The 22,502-nt window shown below is 35.1% G+C and overlaps 1 protein-coding gene and 1 long non-coding RNA gene across 7 annotated transcripts in view; one reads left to right on the plus strand and one right to left on the minus strand.

Annotated features, from left to right (window-relative positions):
- The window catches only part of UCHL5 (ubiquitin C-terminal hydrolase L5), a 43,759-nt gene that overhangs the window by 15,708 nt on the left and 5,549 nt on the right, over positions 1 to 22,502 (plus strand). For 2 of the 6 annotated variants that reach the window (XM_006728425.3, XM_031041947.2), the window contains 7 exons: positions 8,957 to 9,082; positions 9,163 to 9,224; positions 9,302 to 9,432; positions 10,979 to 11,042; positions 15,965 to 16,067; positions 17,878 to 17,991; positions 20,176 to 20,274. In XM_006728425.3, coding sequence (XP_006728488.1) covers positions 8,957 to 9,082; positions 9,163 to 9,224; positions 9,302 to 9,432; positions 10,979 to 11,042; positions 15,965 to 16,067; positions 17,878 to 17,991; positions 20,176 to 20,274 — 699 coding nt within the window. Of the gene's footprint in view, positions 1 to 2,935; positions 3,412 to 8,956; positions 9,083 to 9,162; positions 9,225 to 9,301; positions 9,433 to 10,978; positions 11,043 to 15,964; positions 16,068 to 17,877; positions 17,992 to 20,175; positions 20,275 to 21,163; positions 21,315 to 22,502 lie in introns of those variants that run through there. The other 4 variants (XR_004079530.2, XM_031041937.2, XM_031041943.2 and 1 more) reach the window with 4 other exon arrangements.
- The window catches only part of LOC145722363 (uncharacterized), a 49,645-nt gene continuing 45,189 nt past the window's right edge, over positions 18,047 to 22,502 (minus strand). The window contains exon 3 of the long non-coding RNA XR_014146579.1: positions 18,047 to 18,683. This is a non-coding gene — a long non-coding RNA (uncharacterized LOC145722363). The remainder of the gene's footprint in view (positions 18,684 to 22,502) is intronic.

Raw genomic sequence — 22,502 nt, forward strand, 5'->3', positions numbered from 1 at the left:
CAGGACCCTGGGATCATGACCTGAGCCGAAGGCAGACGCTTAACGACCGAGCCACCCAGGCGCCCCAGCCATTCTATCTTAATTCCACATTCCAGAAAGCAGAAAGGGGACGACAGCACACTTCTCTCCTTTTATGGACATTTTCTAGAATTTGCCGATGTCACATACTTAATTCTCTCTGGCCAGAACTCAGTCACATTGCTGTACTTAGCAGCAAAGGAGAGTGGGAAAGTTGTCTTCATTCCAGGTGGTCATGGACCCAGATAAAATTTGGGTACTTAATTCATATGGAAGAAGGAGAAGATGGTTATTAGAGAATATCAGCCTTCTGCCAAATATGCTGACAGAGGTCATATCGTGCATGGTATTTTAGGCCATGATTGAGACTTTTTGTCTTTATCCTAAGAGTAATAGAAGGTTATTGAAGTGCTTAAAGAAGTATGACATGATCAGATATTTATTTAGAAGAGATTCCCTTTGGCTATAGTGTGAAGAATGCATTTGAGGAGGAGACGGTGGTATAGAATATGACTAGTTATCAGGAGGCTTTTACAGAAGTACATGCAAAAGTAGATGAAAGACTGGTGGTAGAGATGAGTATGAACAAATTTGAATAATACTTAGTAGATTAAGTAGTTAGCATCCTTAATGTGTAATGGATTGGATGTGGGGATGAAGGAGGAGGACATAGCAATCAATGATGATGCCTGTGTTTTTCTTTTTTCCTTTTTTAAAAAAATCCATCTTCAGGTACATGGAATAGGATTATGATAATCCTTGATTGATGAAACACACTCATGACTCCTATTTATTTGTTTATTTCATAATTTTAAGTAATACGTTAAGCACCTAAGAACTCACCACCCAAGTAAACTTCATCTATTATGTCCTTCTCTCTCACCCACTGTTCAACATAACTCTCATTCTCCCTCCCTCCATTGCTTGTAATCTTCCTGTTGAATTTGGTATATCATTTCCTTGCCTTTTTTTTTTTTAACGAATTTATTTATTTGAGAGAAAGAGAGTTTGAGCAGGAGAGAAAGGGAGAGAGAATCTGAAGTAGACTCAGCACTGAGCACAGAGCCAGACTTGGGGCTTGTTGCGAGATCATGACCTGAGCCAAAACCAAGAGTCAGCCAGCAACCCCCTTGCTTTCTCTTTTATGTATTTTTTGTAATCCTAAAAAGGGTGTGTGTATATAAAATTTTGGCTAGATAAAAAGTATTATGCTTATCAATTGAGAAAAGAGGCAGTGCTGAAATAAAACAAAAGCATTTATTTGGGGTCTCAAAATTGCAGTCGGGGAGCAGAGATTTGGGTAGCAATCCAAATTGTGTTCCCTAGGGAATGAAAATCAAGGGGGTTATTTTTCTTTCTTTCTTTCTTTCTTTATAAAGATTTTATTTATTTATTTGACACAGAGAGACAGAGCGAGAGAGGGAATACAAGTAGGGGGAGTGGGAGAGGGAGAAGCAGGCTTCCCTCGGAGCAGGGAGCCCGACACGGAGCTCGATCCCAGGACCCTGGGATCATGACCTGAGCCGAAGGCAGACGCTTAACAACCGAGCCACCCAGGTGCCCCAAAAATCAAGGGTTTTAAAAGACAAAAAGAATGTTTGTATGTGTTGTTTACAAAGAATTTTTATTGGTGTTGGCTCACAGAAAACTAATCTTGACTGAATATAATTGGTTGCTAAGGCTTTCACTAAGCAAAGTTTTACTGTAGCAAGTTGCAGGTGTATGGGCAGAGGCCTTGGAATTTATTCCCTTTCGCCCAATTCAAAGTTCGTGGTTTTATCCTGTGAGGATGTGCATAAAGCCCATTTCCTTATTGGCCTCCTGGCTCCATTTTATTTTATTTTATTTATTTAATAAAACAAGGAGCCTGATGCAGGACTCAATCTCAGGACCCTGGGATCATGACCTGAGCTGAAGGCAGATGCTTAGCCAACTGAGCCACCCAGGCATCCCTCATGGCTCCATTTTAAAACCCCTTGACATAAGTGATTCATTTCATTTCATCTCTCACATCCTCTGTATGATTTTGGGGGACTGACTTTTTTTTTTTTTTTTAAAGATTTTGTTTATTTATTTGACAGAGCGAGAGAGGGAATACAAGTAAGGGGAGTGGGAGAGGGAGAAGCAGGCCTCCAGCCAGGCAGGGAGCCTGATGCAGGGCTCGATCCCAGGACTTCTGGGGGGACTTACTTTTTGATTTAATATTATATCATTAAGATTCTTCTATAAGTTGTTCATCATAGTAGTTACTTTATTTTGCATGCTGTGTAATATCAACTGCATGAACATGCTGGGTTTATTTACTTACTTTTCCTAGGTTGGCAGTTTTACATCTTTGGTTTGAGTTTTACATCTGAGTTACTATGAATTGTGTGGTCATAAACATTTTTCTACATGTCTGCTATTGTATATGTGCAGATTTCTCCTGGTGTATACCTAGAAGTAGAATTGACTACTTCATGTGATACATAAGTATATCAAAATGTTTTCTGAAGTAGATGCTCCAAGTATACTCCCATTAGCAGTATCTGAGTAACTATGTAGCCACATGCTCTGATGTGGTATTGTCAGGCCTTTTTAATTTTTGCCAGCCTGCTTGTCCTAAAATGGTACTTCATTATGGTCTTGGTTTACATCTGCCTGGACACTAATCATTTTGAAAGTAGCCATATGTGTTTCTTCTCTGAAATTTCTGTTTATTTTTATTTTTCTGTGGGGTGAATCGTGCTTTTCTTTTTGATTTGTATGAGTTGTTTATGTGTTCTTGATATTGCTTCTCCATATTGGCACCTTAATGTTTTACCTGGGTGTCTTTTGATGAATAGAATTTTATATTTTAGAGCCAGTGCTTTTTGTATCTTGTTTAAGAAATTGTTATCTATCTGAAGTTGTAAAAGATATTTACCTATGTATTTAAATTTTAATTTTTGACATCTATGTCCATAATTCATCGGGAGTTGGGTTTTGGTGAGTGAAGTAGGAGTTCAGTTTTATCTTTTTCCATATGGATCATCATTTTTTTCTAGCCTCATTTATTAAACATCTGTTGTTTTCCCTACTTATCTAACATTACGCCTCTGTTGTAGATCAGAGTTCTGTGTGTGTGTGTGTGTTTCTGGGCTGTACTCTGTTACATTCATTAGTCTGTCTCTGTGCCAATATCACTGTCCTAATTCCTTTCACTTCTTCATAAGGTCTGATATCTAATAGGTCATGTCTCCCCTCCCTGCTCTTTTTCAGAATATCCTTCTGTTCTTGGCCCCATGCTCTTCATGTAAATTTCAGAGTCATCAAGTTGTATGAAAAATTCTGTTGGAATTTTGACTGGAATAGCATTGACTATATATATCAATTTGGGGAGAATTTATATCTTCATATTAAGTCATGAACATAGTATGTATCTATTTAGATCTTTATTATCTTTAACATGTATAATTTTCTCTGTAGAGGTCATTTCCTCTTTTGTTAGATTTATCCTAACTCCTTGATATTTCTGTTATAATTATAAATCCTATCTTCTCTTCAGTTAATTTTCTAGGTGTTCGATGCTGGTAAAAAAATGCAATTCACTTTTATGTCTTAATATTTAGCTATCTTGCTCAACTCTTCTATTATCTCTAATATTTATTTGTTTTTTTTGAGAGGGTTCTATCTAAATTACTATATCAAGTGATAACAGTCTTATTTCCTCCTTTCAAATCCTTATGCTTCTAATTTATTTTTCTTATTGGCTAAGACCTTCAATAAAATCATCATGATTTTAAAGGGAATGCTTTTACCATTTTCTTGTTTTGGATAATGTTTACTCAGGTTTTTATTTTTATTTTTTAAAATATTCTTTTTCAGGTAAGGGCATTCTGTTACTAATTTAGTTGAGTGTCTTTATTATGAAAATTTTTCAAATGCTTTTTCTGTACTTACTGTAATGATCATGTTTATTTTCTCTCTTTTAATAGATTAGTGCAGTCATGTTAATGATTTTTCTAAATATTATATCATCCTTCATATCTGGTATAAGCCCAGTTGATCATGATATATTCTCTGTTTATATACTGTCAGATTTATTATTTGTTTAGTGTTTTGCATTTGTATTTATGAATGAAATGGGCCTTAATTTTCTTTTCTCATAATGGCTTTGATTAGGTTTAGTATTAGGGGTTTGCTGGCTTCATGGAATGAATTGGAATTTCCTCTTTTTTTAATTGTTCCAAAGAATTTGTATAAAATTTAGATGATCTTTTTCTTCAAATTTTGATAGAATTGGCCTGTACAGCCAATTCTGGGCCTTTACAGTCAATTCTGGGCCTGGTATTTTCTTAGTAAGTATATATGTAACTACTGGTTCAACTTAATAGTTAAAAGACCACTTATTTCTTGACTTGGTTTTGATAAGATTTTTAAAAAATTTCTCCATTTTAGCTTAAATTTACAAAATTGTTTCATATGGTTATTAGTATTCCCTTATCCTTTTTAACCTTTTTTTTTTTTTAAAGATTTTATTTATTTGAGAGAGAGAGAGAGAGAGCATGAGCAAGGGGAGAGGCAGAGGGAGAAGCAGACTCTCTGCTGAGCAGGGAGCCCAATGCGGGGCTCCATCCTGGGACTCTAGGATCTTGACCTGAGCCAACGGCCTTTGCTTAAACAACTGAGCTGCCCAGGCACCCAACTTTTTTTTTTTTATAGTTGTATTCCTGACTTCTAGAATTCTGACTTGCATATTTGTGTGATAGAGGTTTCATATATCCATTAATCTATCACCTTTTATTGTTTCATATGTGCGTTAGGGTAGAATCCAGCTGATCTTGTTTCTGTTTTCAGCCATCTTCAATCCTTCCTGTAAATTGTCAGACTGAATTTTTCATAATAAAAAAACCTATTTTTATTATGTTATTTCCCTATTAAAAATCTTTTGCTCCTAGGGCAAACTACTAATTGCTCAGTGATTTCCAAGGTAGCAAATGATGCCATACCCTGACCACAACCATACTAATACAAACCAGTATGTACATTGTCTCTTGAACATACCATGTAAATTTGTTCCTTTGTTCATACCCTCTCGCTTCCCTGAATGAATTTCCTTCTCTATTCCCTAGGTCCTGTCAAACTTTCAAAGTTCTGTTAAAAATTTTACATTCATAGGGGCGCCTGGGTGGCTCAGTCGTTAAGCATCTGCCTTCGGCTCAGGTCATGATCTCAGGATCCTGGGATCGAGCCCCGCATCGGGCTCCCTGCTCAGCGGGAAGCCTGCTTCTCTCTCTCCCACTCCCCCTGCTTGTATTCCTTCTCTCGCTGTCTCTTTCTCTGTCAAATAAATAAATAAATAAATCTTAAATTTTTTTTTTTTTTACATTCATAGAGAAACCTCTGATACTTCAGTTAAAGATGATTCCTTCCTTCATCATTTTGGTTTTTTATTCATCTCTTTCATGTATGGATTTTTTTCTAAATTTTTCACAGGCAGGGCATTCATTGTATACTTTGTTTTGTGTTTATTTTATTTTTTTAATATTTTATTTATTTATTCATGAGAGTCAGAGAGAGAGGCAGAGGCAGAGGGAGAGGGAGAAGCAGGCTCCCCGCCTAGCAGGAAGCCCGATGCGGGACTCGATCCCAGGACCCTGGGATCATGACCTGAGCCGAAGGCAGACGCTTAACCATCTGAGCCACCCAGGCGCCCCATTTTAGAGTCACCTTCCCTTTAGGAACCCACAGTTTCATTCTCAACCTTTTTTTCCTTTGAGTATAAATAAATAGTGAAAACTTTATTTTATAGCTACAACTCAGTTAAGATTGACTGTAATTTATAATGCAGTACTTTAAACTGCTTTAGGAGCATTCCTCTGAACACCCACCATATTCTTTAATATAAACTATGAAAAGAAGTTATTCTCTAGTCCAGAGGTTATAAGTCAAATGGCTGCAGTATCAGGTTGGCAACATGCATGCATGCATGAATCTGGTTGTGTGTAAGAAATAGGGAGTGAAGAGCCTGGATGAACTAAAGAATATATTCTCTCAAAGGAATTCAAACCAAATTCTTAAGGGCTTGGGCCAGCCCTATCTGTGATCTCTTACTCTAGCCACCTTTTCCTGTTAAACTCTACTACTCTTTTTGAAAATGTGTTGCAAGCCGAGCATATAATAGAATACTCAGGATAAATTAAAGATTTAAAAAGTTGGGAACTGGGCGCCTGGGTGGCTCAGTTGGTTAAGCGACTGCTTTCAGCTCAGGTCATGATCCTGGAGTCCCTGGATCGAGTCCCGCATCGGGCTCCCTGCTCGGCAGGGAGCCTGCTTCTCCCTCTGACCCTCCCCCCTCTCATGTGCTCTCTCGCTCTCATTCTCTCTGTCTCAAATAAATAAATAAAATCTTTAAAAAAAAAAAAAATAAAAAAATAAAAAGTTGGGAACTACAAAATAATGTATGCTACAGTGAATTTTTGTGACATGAACTAAAAAAGTTCTGCCAAATAGATGTCTATAAGGTGATTTTTATGTGAGTTTCGTGAGATAAAAGACCTCTCTAACTCTCTCGTTCACTGTGCATCCCACACACCACAATGTCTGGCACACTGCAGGTGCTTAGTAAATACTTGAATGACTATATGGAGGTACCCTTTTTAAGGTCTTTTTTCTTTTCCTTTTTTTTAAGATTTTATTTATTTATTTGACAGAGAGAGACAGAGTGAGAGGGAACACAAGCAGGGGGAGTGGGAGAGGGAGATGCAGGCTTCCCGCGGAGCAGGGAGCCTGATGCGGGGCTCGATCCCAGCACCCTGGGATCATGACCTGAGCCGAAGGCAGATGCTTAATGACTGAGCCACCCAGGCGCCCCTAAGGTCTTTTTTCTTTTGGCAATTCTATGCTATATGTAGCATAACCACTTGGTGGTGCTAAACTCATTTCTAAACCTGGAAAGGTATTTTTATATTCATGCACACCATGATTACTATTCTTCATACACACACAAAATAACTTGTAATAAATCATGGACAGGATGAATCATTATTAACATTGAAGGAGAAATAGTAATGACAAGATATTTGTCTTTTTTAAAAAAATATTGAAGTTGATTATACAAAAACTGCATTTTAATGTATATAACTTGATGACTTTGGAAGGAGTTTTTTTTTTCTAATTCTTTAAAAAAGTTTTCTAAAGTGATGGATTACAGATTTGAAGTCCTTAGGTCATAGCAATGTTTGAGAGTATTCTCTGCCATAGCCTCAGCATCTAGCCTGGCACTGCGTACATAGTGTGTCCTTAATGTGTGAATTTGAAAGAACGTGTGAATGAGTATAAATTTTAACTTCATCTAACTTAACTCCTACCAACCCATTCCCAGATAATTTTATCCCAGATAATTTTGGTCCAAGATAAGGGGGCACTGAGTGTTACAAAGTTTTAGTTAACCACCTTTATGAAGTCTCCTTTAGTCATTGAAATTTTTTCTCCAAATTTACTAAAGAACTGTGATTCAGAGAAAAATACATATTAAAAGAAATCAGTAATATTAATTGGATTCTAGACTTCCTATTACTTTTCTCTAATTTGTCAATTATAAGATAGTTTTGAGTACAAGATAATTATCAGAGAAGAATATCAGAAGTGTGGTGGTATCATTATATTTATTTGAGAACTGGGTGTAAGAGAATGTTTCCTAGTAGAGAAAGCAGTGTTATCAAGGAATTTTTCAAATATACTGCAGCAAACGATGTAAGATCTAGTGGATTTCACAAGATGTCCGAAGCCTCTGGCAACACAATAAGTAGAGGAATATAAGAATTAAAGACAGAAGATAATTGAAAATTTTTCTTCTGAAATCCAGCAGGATATAAATAGTTTGCTAAATTGTAAAATCATAAGTGAATTAGCATTTTGGAAAGACTTTAATTAGCAAATAGTATTTAATTATAATGTAGTAACAAAATAGAGCAATAGGACTAAACTGTATTTTTAAAAATCATTCACCAAATTTAGTTCAACTTTATAATTAACATTGCTGGTATTCACACTGATCATCTGAGGTGTGACTATATAGGGGCTATAGGAAATATGGAAGAAGCCCTTGTCCACAGTAGGTTATAATCTTGTTAGACCACATATATGTACAGAGCCAGCCTAACATGGTGGCTAAATGCACAAATTCTAGAACGAGACTATCTGCCTGTTGCTTAGCTCTGTGCCATTGGGGCAAGTTACTTAACCTCTTTGTGCCTTAGCTTCCATGAATGTAAAATGGGGATAATAATATTACTCCTTCATAGGTTGTTGAGAGAATTAAAAGAATTAATACATGTGAGGTGCCTAGAAAAGTAACTGGCACATAGTAAGTGCTATCTAAATGTTTTTTCACTCTAAAATGTAAGGTCCACATAATTTGTTAAATAAATAGTTAACAACTAGATGGCAGCAGTGTAAAGACTATCTGACTGAGGTGAAAAAATGTGTGGACAGTATATATCCTTTTTAGGAACTTGAAGGTAGAAACTAATAGCAATTGTTGGATAATTTCTCTAAAAGCCACCTAGGTGAGTTGGAGCTTGTGCTGAATACCGAAATATGGGTTAAATTTGGATAGGCAGAAGTGAATTTAGGAAGAAGTGTGAATAGGAGGGGGGACAAGTTCTGTTGATTTAATCAGCTGTGTTTAGATCAGGAAAGATGGTCTTATTACCCTAACTGGATTGGTTTCACTGATGTTATGAGTTTATTTAATTTATTTGGTTTCCTAGAATCCTCAACTCCACAATTGCAGCAAATTCCTGAAAATACATTAGGATGGAATTAAGCACGTTTATTATGTTTATGTTAAGGCTATATGAAATACATTTTGAAAACTGTTAACATTATTCATATTTTGGAGGGCATTGTCATCAGTTAAAAGCTGCTTTTTAAAAAAATAAATTGATAATATTTCTGCTTTTATGTTTTATAGGTAATTAACAATGCTTGTGCTACCCAAGCCATAGTAAGTGTGTTACTGAACTGTACCCATCAAGATGTCCATTTGGGAGAGACATTATCAGAGTTTAAGGAATTTTCACAAAGTTTTGATGCAGCTGTGAGTATAATCTTATTATTCTAAAATGCCCTATTTGTGATAGTTCTCTTTTTAATAGGCTACTTTAACAATTATTTTAGATGAAAGGTTTGGCACTGAGCAATTCAGATGTGATTCGACAAGTACACAACAGTTTTGCCAGGTAAAGAGACTTTTTGTTAAATAAACACTTTCTGTTTTGCTTGTTTGTCTCTCACTATTTTTTTTTCTTCACTGTAGACAGCAAATGTTTGAATTTGATGCAAAGACATCAGCAAAAGAAGAAGATGCTTTTCACTTTGTCAGTTATGTTCCTGTAAATGGAAGATTGTATGAATTAGATGGATTAAGAGAAGGACCGATTGATTTAGGTAATCTGGTTCCTGTTCCTGCTATTTCACTTTTGACAAGGAAAAAAGATTGGGTATTCTCCTTTGTTTTTGCCACAATGCTGCTTAGGTTTTTGAAGGGGAAGGTGACTATGAGGTATAATGTCATGAAAAGTCTTAAGCTTTTCATTACTTTATGAGGTCAAATAACATAGGAAGGACATGTTAACTACTATGGTTCAACTGGGATCTTTAATTTTCTTCTAAGAAAATTTCTTTAACCCATAGATTACATAATTTATTTATTTTTATTTTCCAGTTAACTTTAAAAAGCTAATTTTTATAGTGAATGTAAGTTATTCTTGTCATTTTTAACCTACTGATAAGGGGTAGCCATCTTGCATTAAAATATTTTCACTTAGAATTGGATCATTCAGAATCACTTTAATTCAGTGTTTAACAATCTCCAAGAAGTGTTTTTCTTTGAGGTTTCTGTTTAAATAGTGGATTAATATGCTGTCCTTTGGGCCAAAGGGTAGATTTGTCCCAATCCCACCCATCTCTAACCTTAAGCAAAAATGATAAATGGTTAGCAAGGTTGAGGATATAATTGGTGGTTCTGATATAGTACTAAAATTATAGACCCACAAAGAATTTTAACTCCTTATTTTTACCTCATTAAGTTTCCTTTTTTCAAAAATTAGGTTCATTTTTAAGTCCAACAAAACCTGTTTTTATTGAACCTAATGTTATCTGCTGTTCATAAAACTTTATAGTTTTTTTTAGATTAAAAAATGAACATTGGTTCATTTTGTTTGTACTTTTTGACCATGTCCCCTGCATAGAACCAATAATTTGTCTAATGCAGATTTACGTGTTACCTCTATGTTTAAAAATATTTATTTTTCTATGTCACAAGAAATTAATAGAATGTTCTTTAAATTCTCTTTAAGTTTTTTGTAGTTTGATGGTTGAGCTGATCTCTGCATTTTCTCTGTTGGCTTCTATCTGGTCACTTATTCTATATTCATTAGAACCATCAAACACAAAGGACGTAAAAGATAAAGTAGAACAGCCAGTTTTGCTATACAGCTGGTGGCTATGTTAAAAATTATGGTGAAAAAGAGGATTAAAACAACTGGGTAAAATTGGTTTTGCATTATATGTAGTTTTAGTTTTTTATTTTATAGTTATGATTGTAGGGAGTCAGACTGGTAAGGATTGAATCCTTATTTGCTACTGACTTGCGCTGATTTTTCTTACCCCTCAGTTTTATTACTGTAAAATGGTAGTTATTCTTATTTCACAAAGTTGTAGATTGTAATGGGATCACTCCCTAATTAGTTACTTTCCCAGACATTTGTTCAGTACCTACTAAGTGACACAATAATGTGGTAATGCAAATTACACTAATGCTTTTTGCCTTACCTTTACTCCAAAACTAAGAATTGAAGCTTAACATTGTTATGCTGAAAGGATTTTTACCATCCTGAATTTCCCAAAATATTTATAAAACGATATTTTAGACTATTGAAATAATTTTAATGTTGATTTTATTTGATTTAATTGCTTTGATGTTTCTTTCTAGGTGCATGCAATCAAGATGACTGGATCAGCGCAGTGAGGCCAGTCATAGAAAAAAGGATACAAAAGTAAATGCTCAGCTATTCTCACTGGCATAGTATTCTGGTTTTTAAACATTTTTTTCAACTTTTATTTTATTAATATTTTAGCAGTGCTTGTTGAACATCTACTTTTGATTGGATTAATATGTTCAGGAAATCTATTTCAGAAATATTTAAATTCTACATAGTAATATGTCCTCTAAAGTTAAACATGCAGATCTCCATTAGATATTTTATATAGTTGTTTTGTAGAGTTGTTTTTAAGCATCTTTTTTATTAAATTAAAACTCTTATTTTGAGATAATTATATATTCACATTCAGTTATAAAGATAATACAGAGAGATCCCGTGTACCCTTTACCCAGCACTGGTAACATCTTATCGAACTAGAGTACAGTATCAACAGCCAGGATGTTGCCATTGATACAGTCAAGGTACAGAATGATTTCATTAGCACAAGGATTCCCTCATGTTGCCCTTTTAGAGCCACAACCACTTCCTTCCTCTGTTGCCATTCTCCCCTCCCATCTGTAATCCCTAGTTTTATAATTTTTGTCAGTTAAAGAATGTTGTGTAAATGGAAACATACAATATGTAACCTTTTTGGATTGGCTTCTTTCACTCAGAATAATTTTCTGGAGATTTATCCGGGTCATTAAGTATATAAGTGCTTCATTCTTTTCTAATGATGGTTGCTAGTGTACGGTGTGGGTAGGATCTTTTTTTTTTTTTGCCCATTTACCCATTGAAGGACATATGGATTGCTTCTAGTTTTTGGCTGTGATGAATAAAGCAGCAAGAAACATTTGTGTACACATTTTTGTGTGAACATAAGTTTTCATTTCTCTGGGATAAATGCCCAGGAGTGCCACTGCTGAGTTGTAAATGGATGTTTAATTTTCTAAGAAACTGCCAGACTCTTCCAAAGTGGCTGTACATTTTACATTCCTACTAGCATGTATGAGCGATCCAGTTTTTCCACATCCTTGCTAGCATTTGGTTTTGTCAAAATTTTTTATTTTAGCCATTCTAGTAGGTGGGCAGTGATATTTCATTATTGTTTTAATCTGCATTTCCCTGATGACTAATTATGTTGAAAATCTTTTCATGCCTTTTGCCTGTTTTGTAAGTGGATTGTTTTTTGACTGTTGAGCCTTGAGTTTCCTTACATACTCTAGATAGTACTAGTTCTTCATCAGACACGTTGCCTGCAAATACTATCTCCCAGTCTGAAGCCTATCTCCTAATTCTCCCAATACAGTCTTTCACAGAGCAAAAGCTCTTAATCCCAATGAAATCTAATTTATCAATCTTTTCCACTATGAATTGTTTTTTGTTGTCAAATCTAAGAATTCTTTGTCTAGTCCTAGATCCTAAAGATTTTGTCTTTTTTCTTAAAAAGTTTATATTTTAACATTTCGCATTTAAGTCTGTGATCCATTTTGAGTTAATTTTTGTACATATTGTGAAGTTAAGTCAAAGGTCATTTTGTTGCCTATGCATGTCCGTTTGCTCTAGCACCCTTTGTTGAAAAGGCTATCCTTCCTCTAGCAATTTGGTAGAATTATAAAAAACCAGTTGGGTGTATTTGTGTGAGTCTATTTCTGGGTTCACTACTCTGTTCTGTTGACCTGTTTGTTTGCTCTCTGCCAATCCTGCACAGTCTTGATTACTGTAGCTGTATTGTAAGTCTTGAAATCAGATAAACTGATACCCACAACTTTATTCTTTTTCATCAAAATTGTTTTAGCTGTTATAGTTCCTCTGTCTTCCCATATAAATTTTAGTATAATCTTTTATATCCACAAAAATTCTTGCTGGGATTTTGATAGGAATTGTGTAAGACATTTATATCCATTTGGGGAGAATTGGCATCTTTACTATGATGAGTCTTCCTGTCCATGAACATGGTATGTCTCTCTATTTACTTTGATCTTCTCTAATTTCTTTCATCAGCATTTTGTACTTTTTAGCATACAGGTCCTGTACATGTTTTGTCAGATTTATACCCACATATTTTATTAGTCTTTTGAGTGATTACAAATGATACTGTATTTTCATATTTGATTTATTTGATTGTTAGTCTGTAGAAACACAGTTGATTGTTTTCTTTCTTTTTCTTGCATCCTTTAACCTTGCTGCACTCATGCACCAGCTTTAGAAGTTATTTGTGAGTTCCTTGGCATTTTCTCCATAATCATGTCATTTGCAAATAGGGACAGTTTTGGATTTGTCTACTTCTAATTTCAGTTTTAATCAGTTTTTACTTTACATATTTTGCAGGTCTATTGTTTGGTGCATAAACTAAACATTTATCACTATTTCTTCTTAGTGGATTGATCTTTTTATCATTATGTCATGTCCTTCTCTAGTAATTTTCTTTGTTTTGAAATTTAGTTTATCTCATAGTAATATAGCCAGTCCTGCTTTCTTTTTTCTTTCTTTCTTTTTTTTTAAGGTTTTATTTACTTATTTGACAGAGAGAGACACAGCGAGAGAGGGAACACAGGCAGGGGGAGTGGGAGAGGGAGAAGCAGGCTTCCCGCGGAGCGGGGAGCCCGATGCTGGGCTCCATCCCAGGACCCTGGGATCATGACGTGAGCCGAAGGCAGACGCTTAACAACTGAGCCACCCAGGCACCCCAGTCCTGCTTTCTTTTGATTTAGTGTTTTCATTCAAGTTGAGATTTTCATCATTTTTAATATGACAAATGATTATAGATTGAAACCTGGACATTTGTGGTTTTATATAATATGACACTGGATTTTTTTAAATAAAATTTCTGTTAAGCTGGTTTATATGAGCACTGCTCTGGCTGGGTAAATCAGGATGCTACCTCATTACTGCCAGGTGAGAGTAGAAGTTCAGATTCCCCACTCTGCTTCCATTGACATCTGAGATGGGAAGAGGTTACCTGTTATTGCTGGGCAGGGGTGGGAGTTCTGGCCCCCAAAAGGGTGTCCACTTGATACTACCCTGGCTGGAAGGAGTAGGAATGCCTTGTTACTCCTTACTACATGGCTTCACGTCGCTGAATTGGGGGAGGCTTCTTTACCACCGTATGGTAGTGACTTCCCACTTGGCTTCCCATTTAGTCTCTTCTAGACACTGCAAATAGGTGTCATTACTGCCCACAGGGATGAAAGTCCTATCTCCCTACTCAGTCTTTGCTGGTGGGTAGGGTTAGGGCACAGTGTTTTTTCAGTTGTGTTTACCTATGGTAGAGTGGTAATTGTCTAAAGGTTTTCTGTTTCATGAGTCGCCCCTTTCCTATTTGGAAAGAAGGAGCAGACTTTTGTTGGTGCTTTTTTTGTCTGTGCCTGTTGGCATTTCTTAGTTGCTGGCTTCTTTAATTCCAAGTCTAGGCTATATGAAGGCAAATGAGATAACTCAAGGAGTTCACCACTGTGTCATTTTTGGGTCCTGGTTCCCTAGCTTGTCTGCCTTCTCTCCACCTTTCAGAATTTTCGTTCATCCTTTCATTTTCTTTTAAAAAATATATATTATGTCTAGTGTTTTTATTTGGTGTTTCTTAGTGAGAGAAATAAGGAAATGGAAGTTCCATTTTATTTTTATTTTATTTTTTTATTTTATTTTATTTTTCTAAATTTAAATTCATTTAACATATAATGTGTTAATTGTTTCAGGAGTACAGGTCTGTGATTCATCAGTCTTATATAATACCCAGTGCTCATTATAACACATACCCTCCCCATTGTCCATCCCAGTTACCCCATCCCTCCACCCCCCTCCCCTCCAGCAACGCTGTTTGTTTCCTATGATTAAGAGTCTCTTATGGTTTGTCTCCCTCTCTGGTTTCATCTTGTTTCATTTTGTCCTCTCTTCCCCTATGATCCTCTGTCTTGTTTCTTAAATTCCACATACCAGCGAGATCATATGATAATTGTCCACAGCAGAGTTTTATTTTTTTTATTTTTAAATTTTTTTTTAAAGATTTTATTTATTTGTTTGACAGAGAGAGACACAGCGAGAGAGGGAACACAAGCAGGGGGAGTGGGAGAGGGAGAAGCAGGCTTCCCGCTGAGCAAGGAGCCTGATGGGGGGCTTAATCTCAAGACCCTGGGATCATGACCTGAGCCGAAGGCAGATGCTTAATGACTGAGCCACCCAGGCACCCCCACAGCAGAGTTTTAAAAACAACATTTTTACATAGTTCAAAGCACTGTAGTTAATATTGCTCCATATTCTTTCAGTGAATAGAAATATGTATGAGAAACTGTTATAAGTGAATAATGAAAAAACAGGCTTACATTTTCTATATATTCTCATCTTGATTAAGCACCATTTCCATAATCTTACCAGTAATTCTTCTAATGTCAGTCTTTACCATAAATAAACATACTATGAGATGTCTCATTGTGATACCCTGGTATCAGAGTAGTGAAAATAAAACAGCATTCAGAAATTTTGCAACAGGATATAACCATATTATATTAATAAAATATTATACAAATATTTTATAATTTAAAATAAAATGTAAAGTATAAGTGAAATATAAAAATATATTAACTAAAAATAACTACATCATGACTTGGAAAAAAGTATATAGTTAATTACCATCATAATGCCAGTATAATTAATCCAACAACCGTGAGGTCTTAGTTATTTTTTTCTGAGATCTGAAGTAAATGATGGTTGCCATGTTTCTTATAAAAGTAGGAAAACAAAATATTTTTTTATTTCACATGTTTAGTGGTATAATTTTATTTTAGAAGATTTAAAAATATTTGTGATTAAATTTAGCTAGTTTTTTTCCTGCAGTTGTAGCCTTTCATATGTGAAAGCTTTTTTAAAATGTCAATTTTCACTGCTAGCCAATTGATAGATTTGTGTTTATCCTAAAGAACCATGGGGTAGTCACAATAGATTATCTTAATTATAATAGTGTTACAATTGTTTATTACATTATAAACTTTAACTTTTTTTAGGTACAGTGAAGGTGAAATTCGATTTAACTTAATGGCCATTGTGTCTGACAGAAAAATGATATATGAACAGAAGATAGCAGAGTTACAAAGACAACTTGCTGAGGTTTGTGACCATGTTTTTAGGTGCAAAGTTCTAGTTTAGTTGTCTCAGGGAAAGTATTCTCTCTCTCTCTCTGTCTTTGTTCTTTCTCATTCTTTATTCTTTCTTTCTTTGTTTCTTTCTCTTTGTTCTTTTTCGTTTCCTTCCTTCCTCCCTCCCTCCCTCTCTCTCTCTCTTTCTCTCTCTCTCTCTCTCCCCCTCCCTTCCTCCCTTCTTGATTTAATTAAGTGTCCTGAGTGATGATTAAGAGAATACACTCTGGAGTCAGGCTCCCTAGATTCAGCTCCTGGCTTTGCCACTTAGTGGATGTATGAATTGGAATATACTTCTTTGTGCTTCAGTTTCTTTCATTCTTTCTTTCTTTCTTTTTTTGTTTCTCTTTCTTTCTTTCTTTCTTTCTCTCTCTCTCTCTCTTTTCTTCCTTCCTTTCCTTTCCCTCTCTCTTTCTTTCTTTTTTGAGAGAGAGAGCAAGCACGTATGCGTGCAAGTGGTAGCAGGGCAGGGAGAAGGAGAGAGAATCTTAAGCAAGCTCCATGCAGAGCATGGAGCCCACGAGGGGCTTCATCTCATGACCCTGAGATCATGACCTGAACCTAAGTCAAGAGTCAGTCGCTTGGGGCACCTGGGTGGCTCAGTTGGTTAAGCGACTGCCTTCGGCTCAGGTCATGATCCTGGAGTCCCTGGATCGAGTCCCGTATCGGGCTCCCCGCTCAGCGGAGAGCCTGCTTCTCCCTCTGACCCTCCCCCTCTCATATACTCTCTCTCTCTCTCATTCTTGGTCTCTCAAATACATAAATAAATAAATCTTTAAAAAAATTATTTAAAAAAAAAAAAAAGTCAGTCGCTTAACTGACTGAGCCACCCAGGAGCTCCTGCCCCTGTGCTTAAGTTTCTTAATGAAAAATGAAGTTAATAGTATTTACCTTAGAAAGCTGTTGTGAGGATTAACTGAGCTAATATATGTAAGCCACTTAAAAAACAGACTGACAAATATTACATGCTAAGTAAGTGTTAGCAATTAACTATTTAATTTCATTATTATAATTAAGCAAGTTAGAATATATTTCTCAGAGAATTAATTGGGTACACTTAGATTTACATGTAATATTTACTAGTCTATGTAATTGATTATTTTTTTGTAGTAAATATGATCGGAGAAGATAATTAGTAATAGTACCTTTTTTACATTCCTTTGATTGATGACATTTTCTTTTTTTTTTTTTTTAAAGATTTTATTTATTTATTTGAGAGAGAGAGAATGAGAGACAGAGAGCACAAGAGGGAAGAGGGCAGAGGGAGAAGCAGACCCCCTGCTGAGCAGGGAGCCCGATGCGGGACTCGATCCCGGGACTCCAGGATCATGACCTGAGCCGAAGGCAGTCGCTCAACCAACTGAGCCACCCAGGCGCCCCTTTTTTTTTTTTTTTTTTTTTTTAAAGATTTTATTTATTTATTTGAGAGAGAGAATGAGAGAGAGCACGAGAGGGAAGAGGGCAGAGGGAGAATGATGACATTTTCTTAATAGCATATTTAAGCAAATTTATTTTATAGCTAAGCAAAAGATTGTAGCAATATAGTATTTTGCAGTATAGGTTTTTTTTAGATAAAAACTCATATGTGTTATTGTAGAACATAGAAATATGGGAGGTACTACTTAGGACTTTTGTCCTTTAATATTGCAGTTAGACTGGTATTCTGTCACCAATATTAAGAGTAAAATTTGAAAATAATTGTACTGTGTTTATCATTTTAAAATATTCTGGACTCAAGCCTCAATCATTAGGGTATGCTGTTCCTTTTTCTTTACCCTAAGGAGGAACCCATGGATACAGACCAGGGTAATAATATGTTAAGTGCTATTCAGTCAGAGGTTGCCAAAAACCAGATGCTTATTGAAGAAGAAGTACAGAAACTAAAAAGATATAAGGTATGTTTTCTTTTTTTTTGTTCCTTTGTTTTAATATAGAGTAGTCTATTTTGACATGAAGGTATGTTGAATATTTGATTTTTTCCCCCATCATTTACTAGTTTTCAGAATAATGAGTTGGTTCCTTGGCACCCCACAAAGGTAACTAGGAGGTTTCTTTCTTTTTAATTTTTTTTGAAGTATCATTATGAACAAATTTTTAACCTATTTGATGTTTCAGTTCACTGCAATTAATGATGATCAAATTGTCTTATCTTTGGCCATTAGGATCCACTTCAAGTCCTAAGTCCTTCTGATATGATTCTCTTCATCTTTGATAGCTTCCTTGATTTCCAGTATGACAAGATGGTTCAGACTCATCTTGTCCATTTTCTACTTCAGACTTGGATTAGCCATTTTTTTCAAGAAGCCCTGGGTTCTTTTGTTGGGAAATGTTATTTAGAAACCACTATTTGGATGCTCAGTGATACTGATTAGTCATTATGTCTAGGCCTTTTCAGAGCTAAGAAGTACATTTTTGTTTGCTTCTTATTTTAGTTTTGAAGAGAAAATAGAATGTGAATTTGTACAATGTGAATTCAGTCTTCAAATTTAGAATTAAAGGGCTTGGGGCACCTTACTGGCTCAGTCGGTAGAGCATGCGACTCTTGATCTCAGGGTCACGAATTCAAGCCCCATGTTGGGCGTGGAACCTACTGAAAAAAAAAAAAAGAAAGAATTAAAGGGCTTTATACTTGAAGTTAACCATTTGCATCTCTTCTCTTAAACTGTGTGAGTCTGGAAATGGTAGTTATGTCATTTCTCATGTGTATCATAGTAGAAAAAGCATTGTTATTCATTTGAAGCTCAGTTGAAGGCAAGGATCGTCCTTTTTTCTTTTTTATTGCTCACCAAAGCATTAGCATAGTGCTTTGTATCATACTTAACAGCCAATAAATGACTGTTAAATAAATGAACCTTGAACTGGTACGGTTTCTTCAGTTGGAAGTGGTAGGGGCTGGCTCCAGAGTATTCCAAGTTAATGGAGATAGGAAAGTAAGGGATGAAAGCTTGAATATTTATCTTCCATTTTATGTGGTATACAAAAATAACTACCCATCACTTATATATTCTTAATGCAGGGTTATTTCATCACTAAGTTTTAATATTAGCCTAAAATAAAACACAAATTAAGTTTTCAGAATCTTTACATGCTACATTGCTTGAAAATGCTTGTTCAAAAAGGTGAAATGATTCTCTTACTGCTATAAAATGAACATGTGTTAAGATTTTATTTAATTCATTAATTAATTGAAGGAATCTGTAGTCACAACTAGTTCAAACGAGAAGTTAAAGCAGCTCAAGTTTATATGAAGTAAAGGAATGTTGAAATGAATTTACTGAAGATGGAAACTTTTTTTTCTATGGGAGAAGGGAAGTAAATTGAACCTCTACCAGACAGAATATTTAATAGCTCAGTGGCAGTGAAAAACTAGAATCACGTAACTTGGGAGGGGTGCTCTGGACAATGCATTGTTTTCACCTGAAGCACAGATCTTTCCCTATAGTCGATCTTCTTCATTAAAAGTTATTCAAAGAAAGATTATTCTTGATCACAAAATAAAGCTGGTTTCATTAGGCGTGGCCTGATTATTTGCATAGTTGTAGTAAGAGTATTAATTTATCATGTGGGCTTCTTAAATTTACTTTCATCTTAAGTTTTCATAAATAATTTTAGACTTTTATTTATTTATTTATTTATTTATTTAAAGATTTTATTTATTTATTTGCGAGAGAGAGAATGAGAGACAGAGAGCATGAGAAGGAGGAAGGTCAGAGGGAGAAGCAGACTCCCCGCTGAGCAGGGAGCCCGATGCGGGACTCGATCCAGGGACTCCAGGATCATGACCTGAGCCGAAGGCAGACGCTTAACCGACTGAGCCACCCAGGCGCCCAATTTTAGACTTTTAAAAGTGTTATTTGCTAAGCCAAGAGTAGGAAGCCACACCCAAGAAACTCTCACATGTTTTATTGTATTAGTCTTTATTCTCAGTGGGGATGGAATCTCATTATTTCTAATATTTTTTCTTATGAGAATGGAAGGTTTTCTCCCATTTCTATTTTGAGTTGGATGCAAAGATCAAAATATCAGAAACTTAGTGGAAATGTAAAGTTAGTGTGGTTTGATATTTGTTTTATTTTCAGATCGAAAATATCAGAAGGAAGCATAATTACCTGCCTTTCATTATGGAATTATTAAAGACTTTAGCAGAACACCAACAGTTAATACCACTAGTAGAAAAGGTAAGTATTTTACTGATGAATACTTAGATTTAGATTCCCCCAAAACAAGATGTTTTTTTGGTTTGAGTAGAGGTAAAATTTGTTGAAGCAGTCCTATTTTAATTTTTTTTGCATTTATCTATTGTTGTATATTCTAGATGAGCATTAGTTCAACCTGATATTTTTTTTAGTTCAGCCTGATATAAAATCAAAATAAGGAATTGTCCCATTGCTTTAGCCTTCCCAAATCCTTAGTGTTAAGAACTTAGGTTGTACCTAGTATTAGAATAAAATTTAAAATTTTTCCTGTCTTTAAGCTGAAAGCAAATTTTTTTTTAAGATTTTATTTATTTATTTGAGAGAGAGAGAGCAGTGGGGAGGGGCAGAGGAAAAGGGAGAGAGAATCTCAAGCAGACTCCATGCTGAGTGTAGAGCCTGATGCGTGGGGCTTGATCTCATGAGCCTGAGCTTATGACCTAAGCTGAAAGCAGGAGTTGGACACTTAACCGACTGAACCACCCAGGCGCCCCTAAGTTGAAAGCAACTTTTTAATAGTAACAGTTGAAATAATAGATTCCTTGTTATTTAATTTAGGAAAAATTTGAATTATCATAGAATTTAAAACTAGAATGGACATTGAAGGGGGAAAAAATAACTATAGCCTAGACTAATAAATTGGTTTTTTATTCATTCCTAAGCTAGTATTCTTTCTGCCAAAGAAAAGCTCACATAGGTTTGTGAAAAATTCTGATTTGTAAGATTTTTTTTCTTCAGTATAAGACACTTAAATATTAATTGCACAATTGCAATACAGTTAAATTGTTTTTAAGTTTATATTGTAAATCAGTGTTTCTGAAAGTGACCATCACTGGATACTCTTTAAAATACATGTTACCTGGCCCCTCCCCAGATATTCTGATATAGGGGAAGGAATCTTTAATAAGTTACCCCAAGTGACTCTAATGCAGCTGGTTTGTGTACCACATTTTGAGGAACACTTTGAGAAGATACTACTAGGCAAATAAAAGTTTGGACCATTAACTTAAGAGCAGAGTACATGGTAGGTATGTGTTTCTTATTAATTTAAAGTTTCTGAAGCAAAGATACATTTCAACCCAGCCTTTTTATATCATCATAAATAATAGGAAATGAGAATTAAGGTTTTTGTGTATACCTTATTATCCAGATCCTGAAACGTGTGCTTCTGCTTTTAGCACTAAGTGTACAAATTATTGCAGAAAACTGCTAAGTCTTCTCTTTTCCATACAGATTTTCTGTTCATGTATCCCATGGTGTTATTCTAAGATGGGAAACTGATTTTAAAAGTTTTAGATGAACAATTAGGGTTCTGTGATTCTCAGAAGTTCCTAGATACTGTGTTCTTTGTATGAAACACTATGAAATATTTCTCTATTAAAAATATTAAAATAATAATATACTGTTGTGTTAAATCATATGATCTGTTGCATCAGATTTTAACTATAGATAAATATTACTAAAGGCCAAATGTTATTAGAGAAATTTAAAATGTATGTATTTTTCTTTAAAATTGGTCTATGAATAAACTTTTTGGTGCAAATTAGGAAAACAACCGTTCTTGTTTGATTTTGAGGACAATATATCCCCAGGTATTTTTGAAAGCATAGTTGGAGAACAGGCATTGAACTGTAATTTCTTACTTCACATTTTGGACACAGTGTGGCAGTATATGAATGCCTGGTGTTAGTGGGACACCAGCTCAGTGTGTTCTTGTGTTTACACCTTTTTTTTGAAGGGATAGTTATTGATCTACTTTTGCCTATTTCTTCAGACTACTCTTTGATTCATAATATTGCATAAGCAATATTGAGGTTACATTTATTCCTTGTGTATATACAATATCTGTTATCCCTTAAGGAATTCCCTTAAAGGAATCATTCTGTTATCCCCTAAGGAATATCCCCTAAGGAATATAAGGAATTCAGATGCATTATTTGATTAAAATTTTTGAAATTTTAAGATTATTCATCAAACATTTATCTAGCTGTAAGTATATTCCAGGACTTCTTAAAGTCTATAGATATATGTATAACTAAGATATACTATTCTCTCTTAAGCAGTTCATGATATAGTTGGGGAAAGGAATAAATAATTATAGTATTGTGCTGAATAGGATTGTTCTGATAAGTGCCAGAATCAATACATGTTGAAAGTCCTGGGGGAGCACAGGGTGGCTCCTTAATAGCCTTATGCCACTTGAAGTTTCACAT

Source organism: Leptonychotes weddellii, chromosome 6 (assembly GCF_054177405.1).
Source record: "Leptonychotes weddellii isolate Sample4059 chromosome 6, ASM5417740v2, whole genome shotgun sequence".
NCBI classification, from domain to species: Eukaryota; Metazoa; Chordata; class Mammalia; order Carnivora; family Phocidae; genus Leptonychotes; species Leptonychotes weddellii.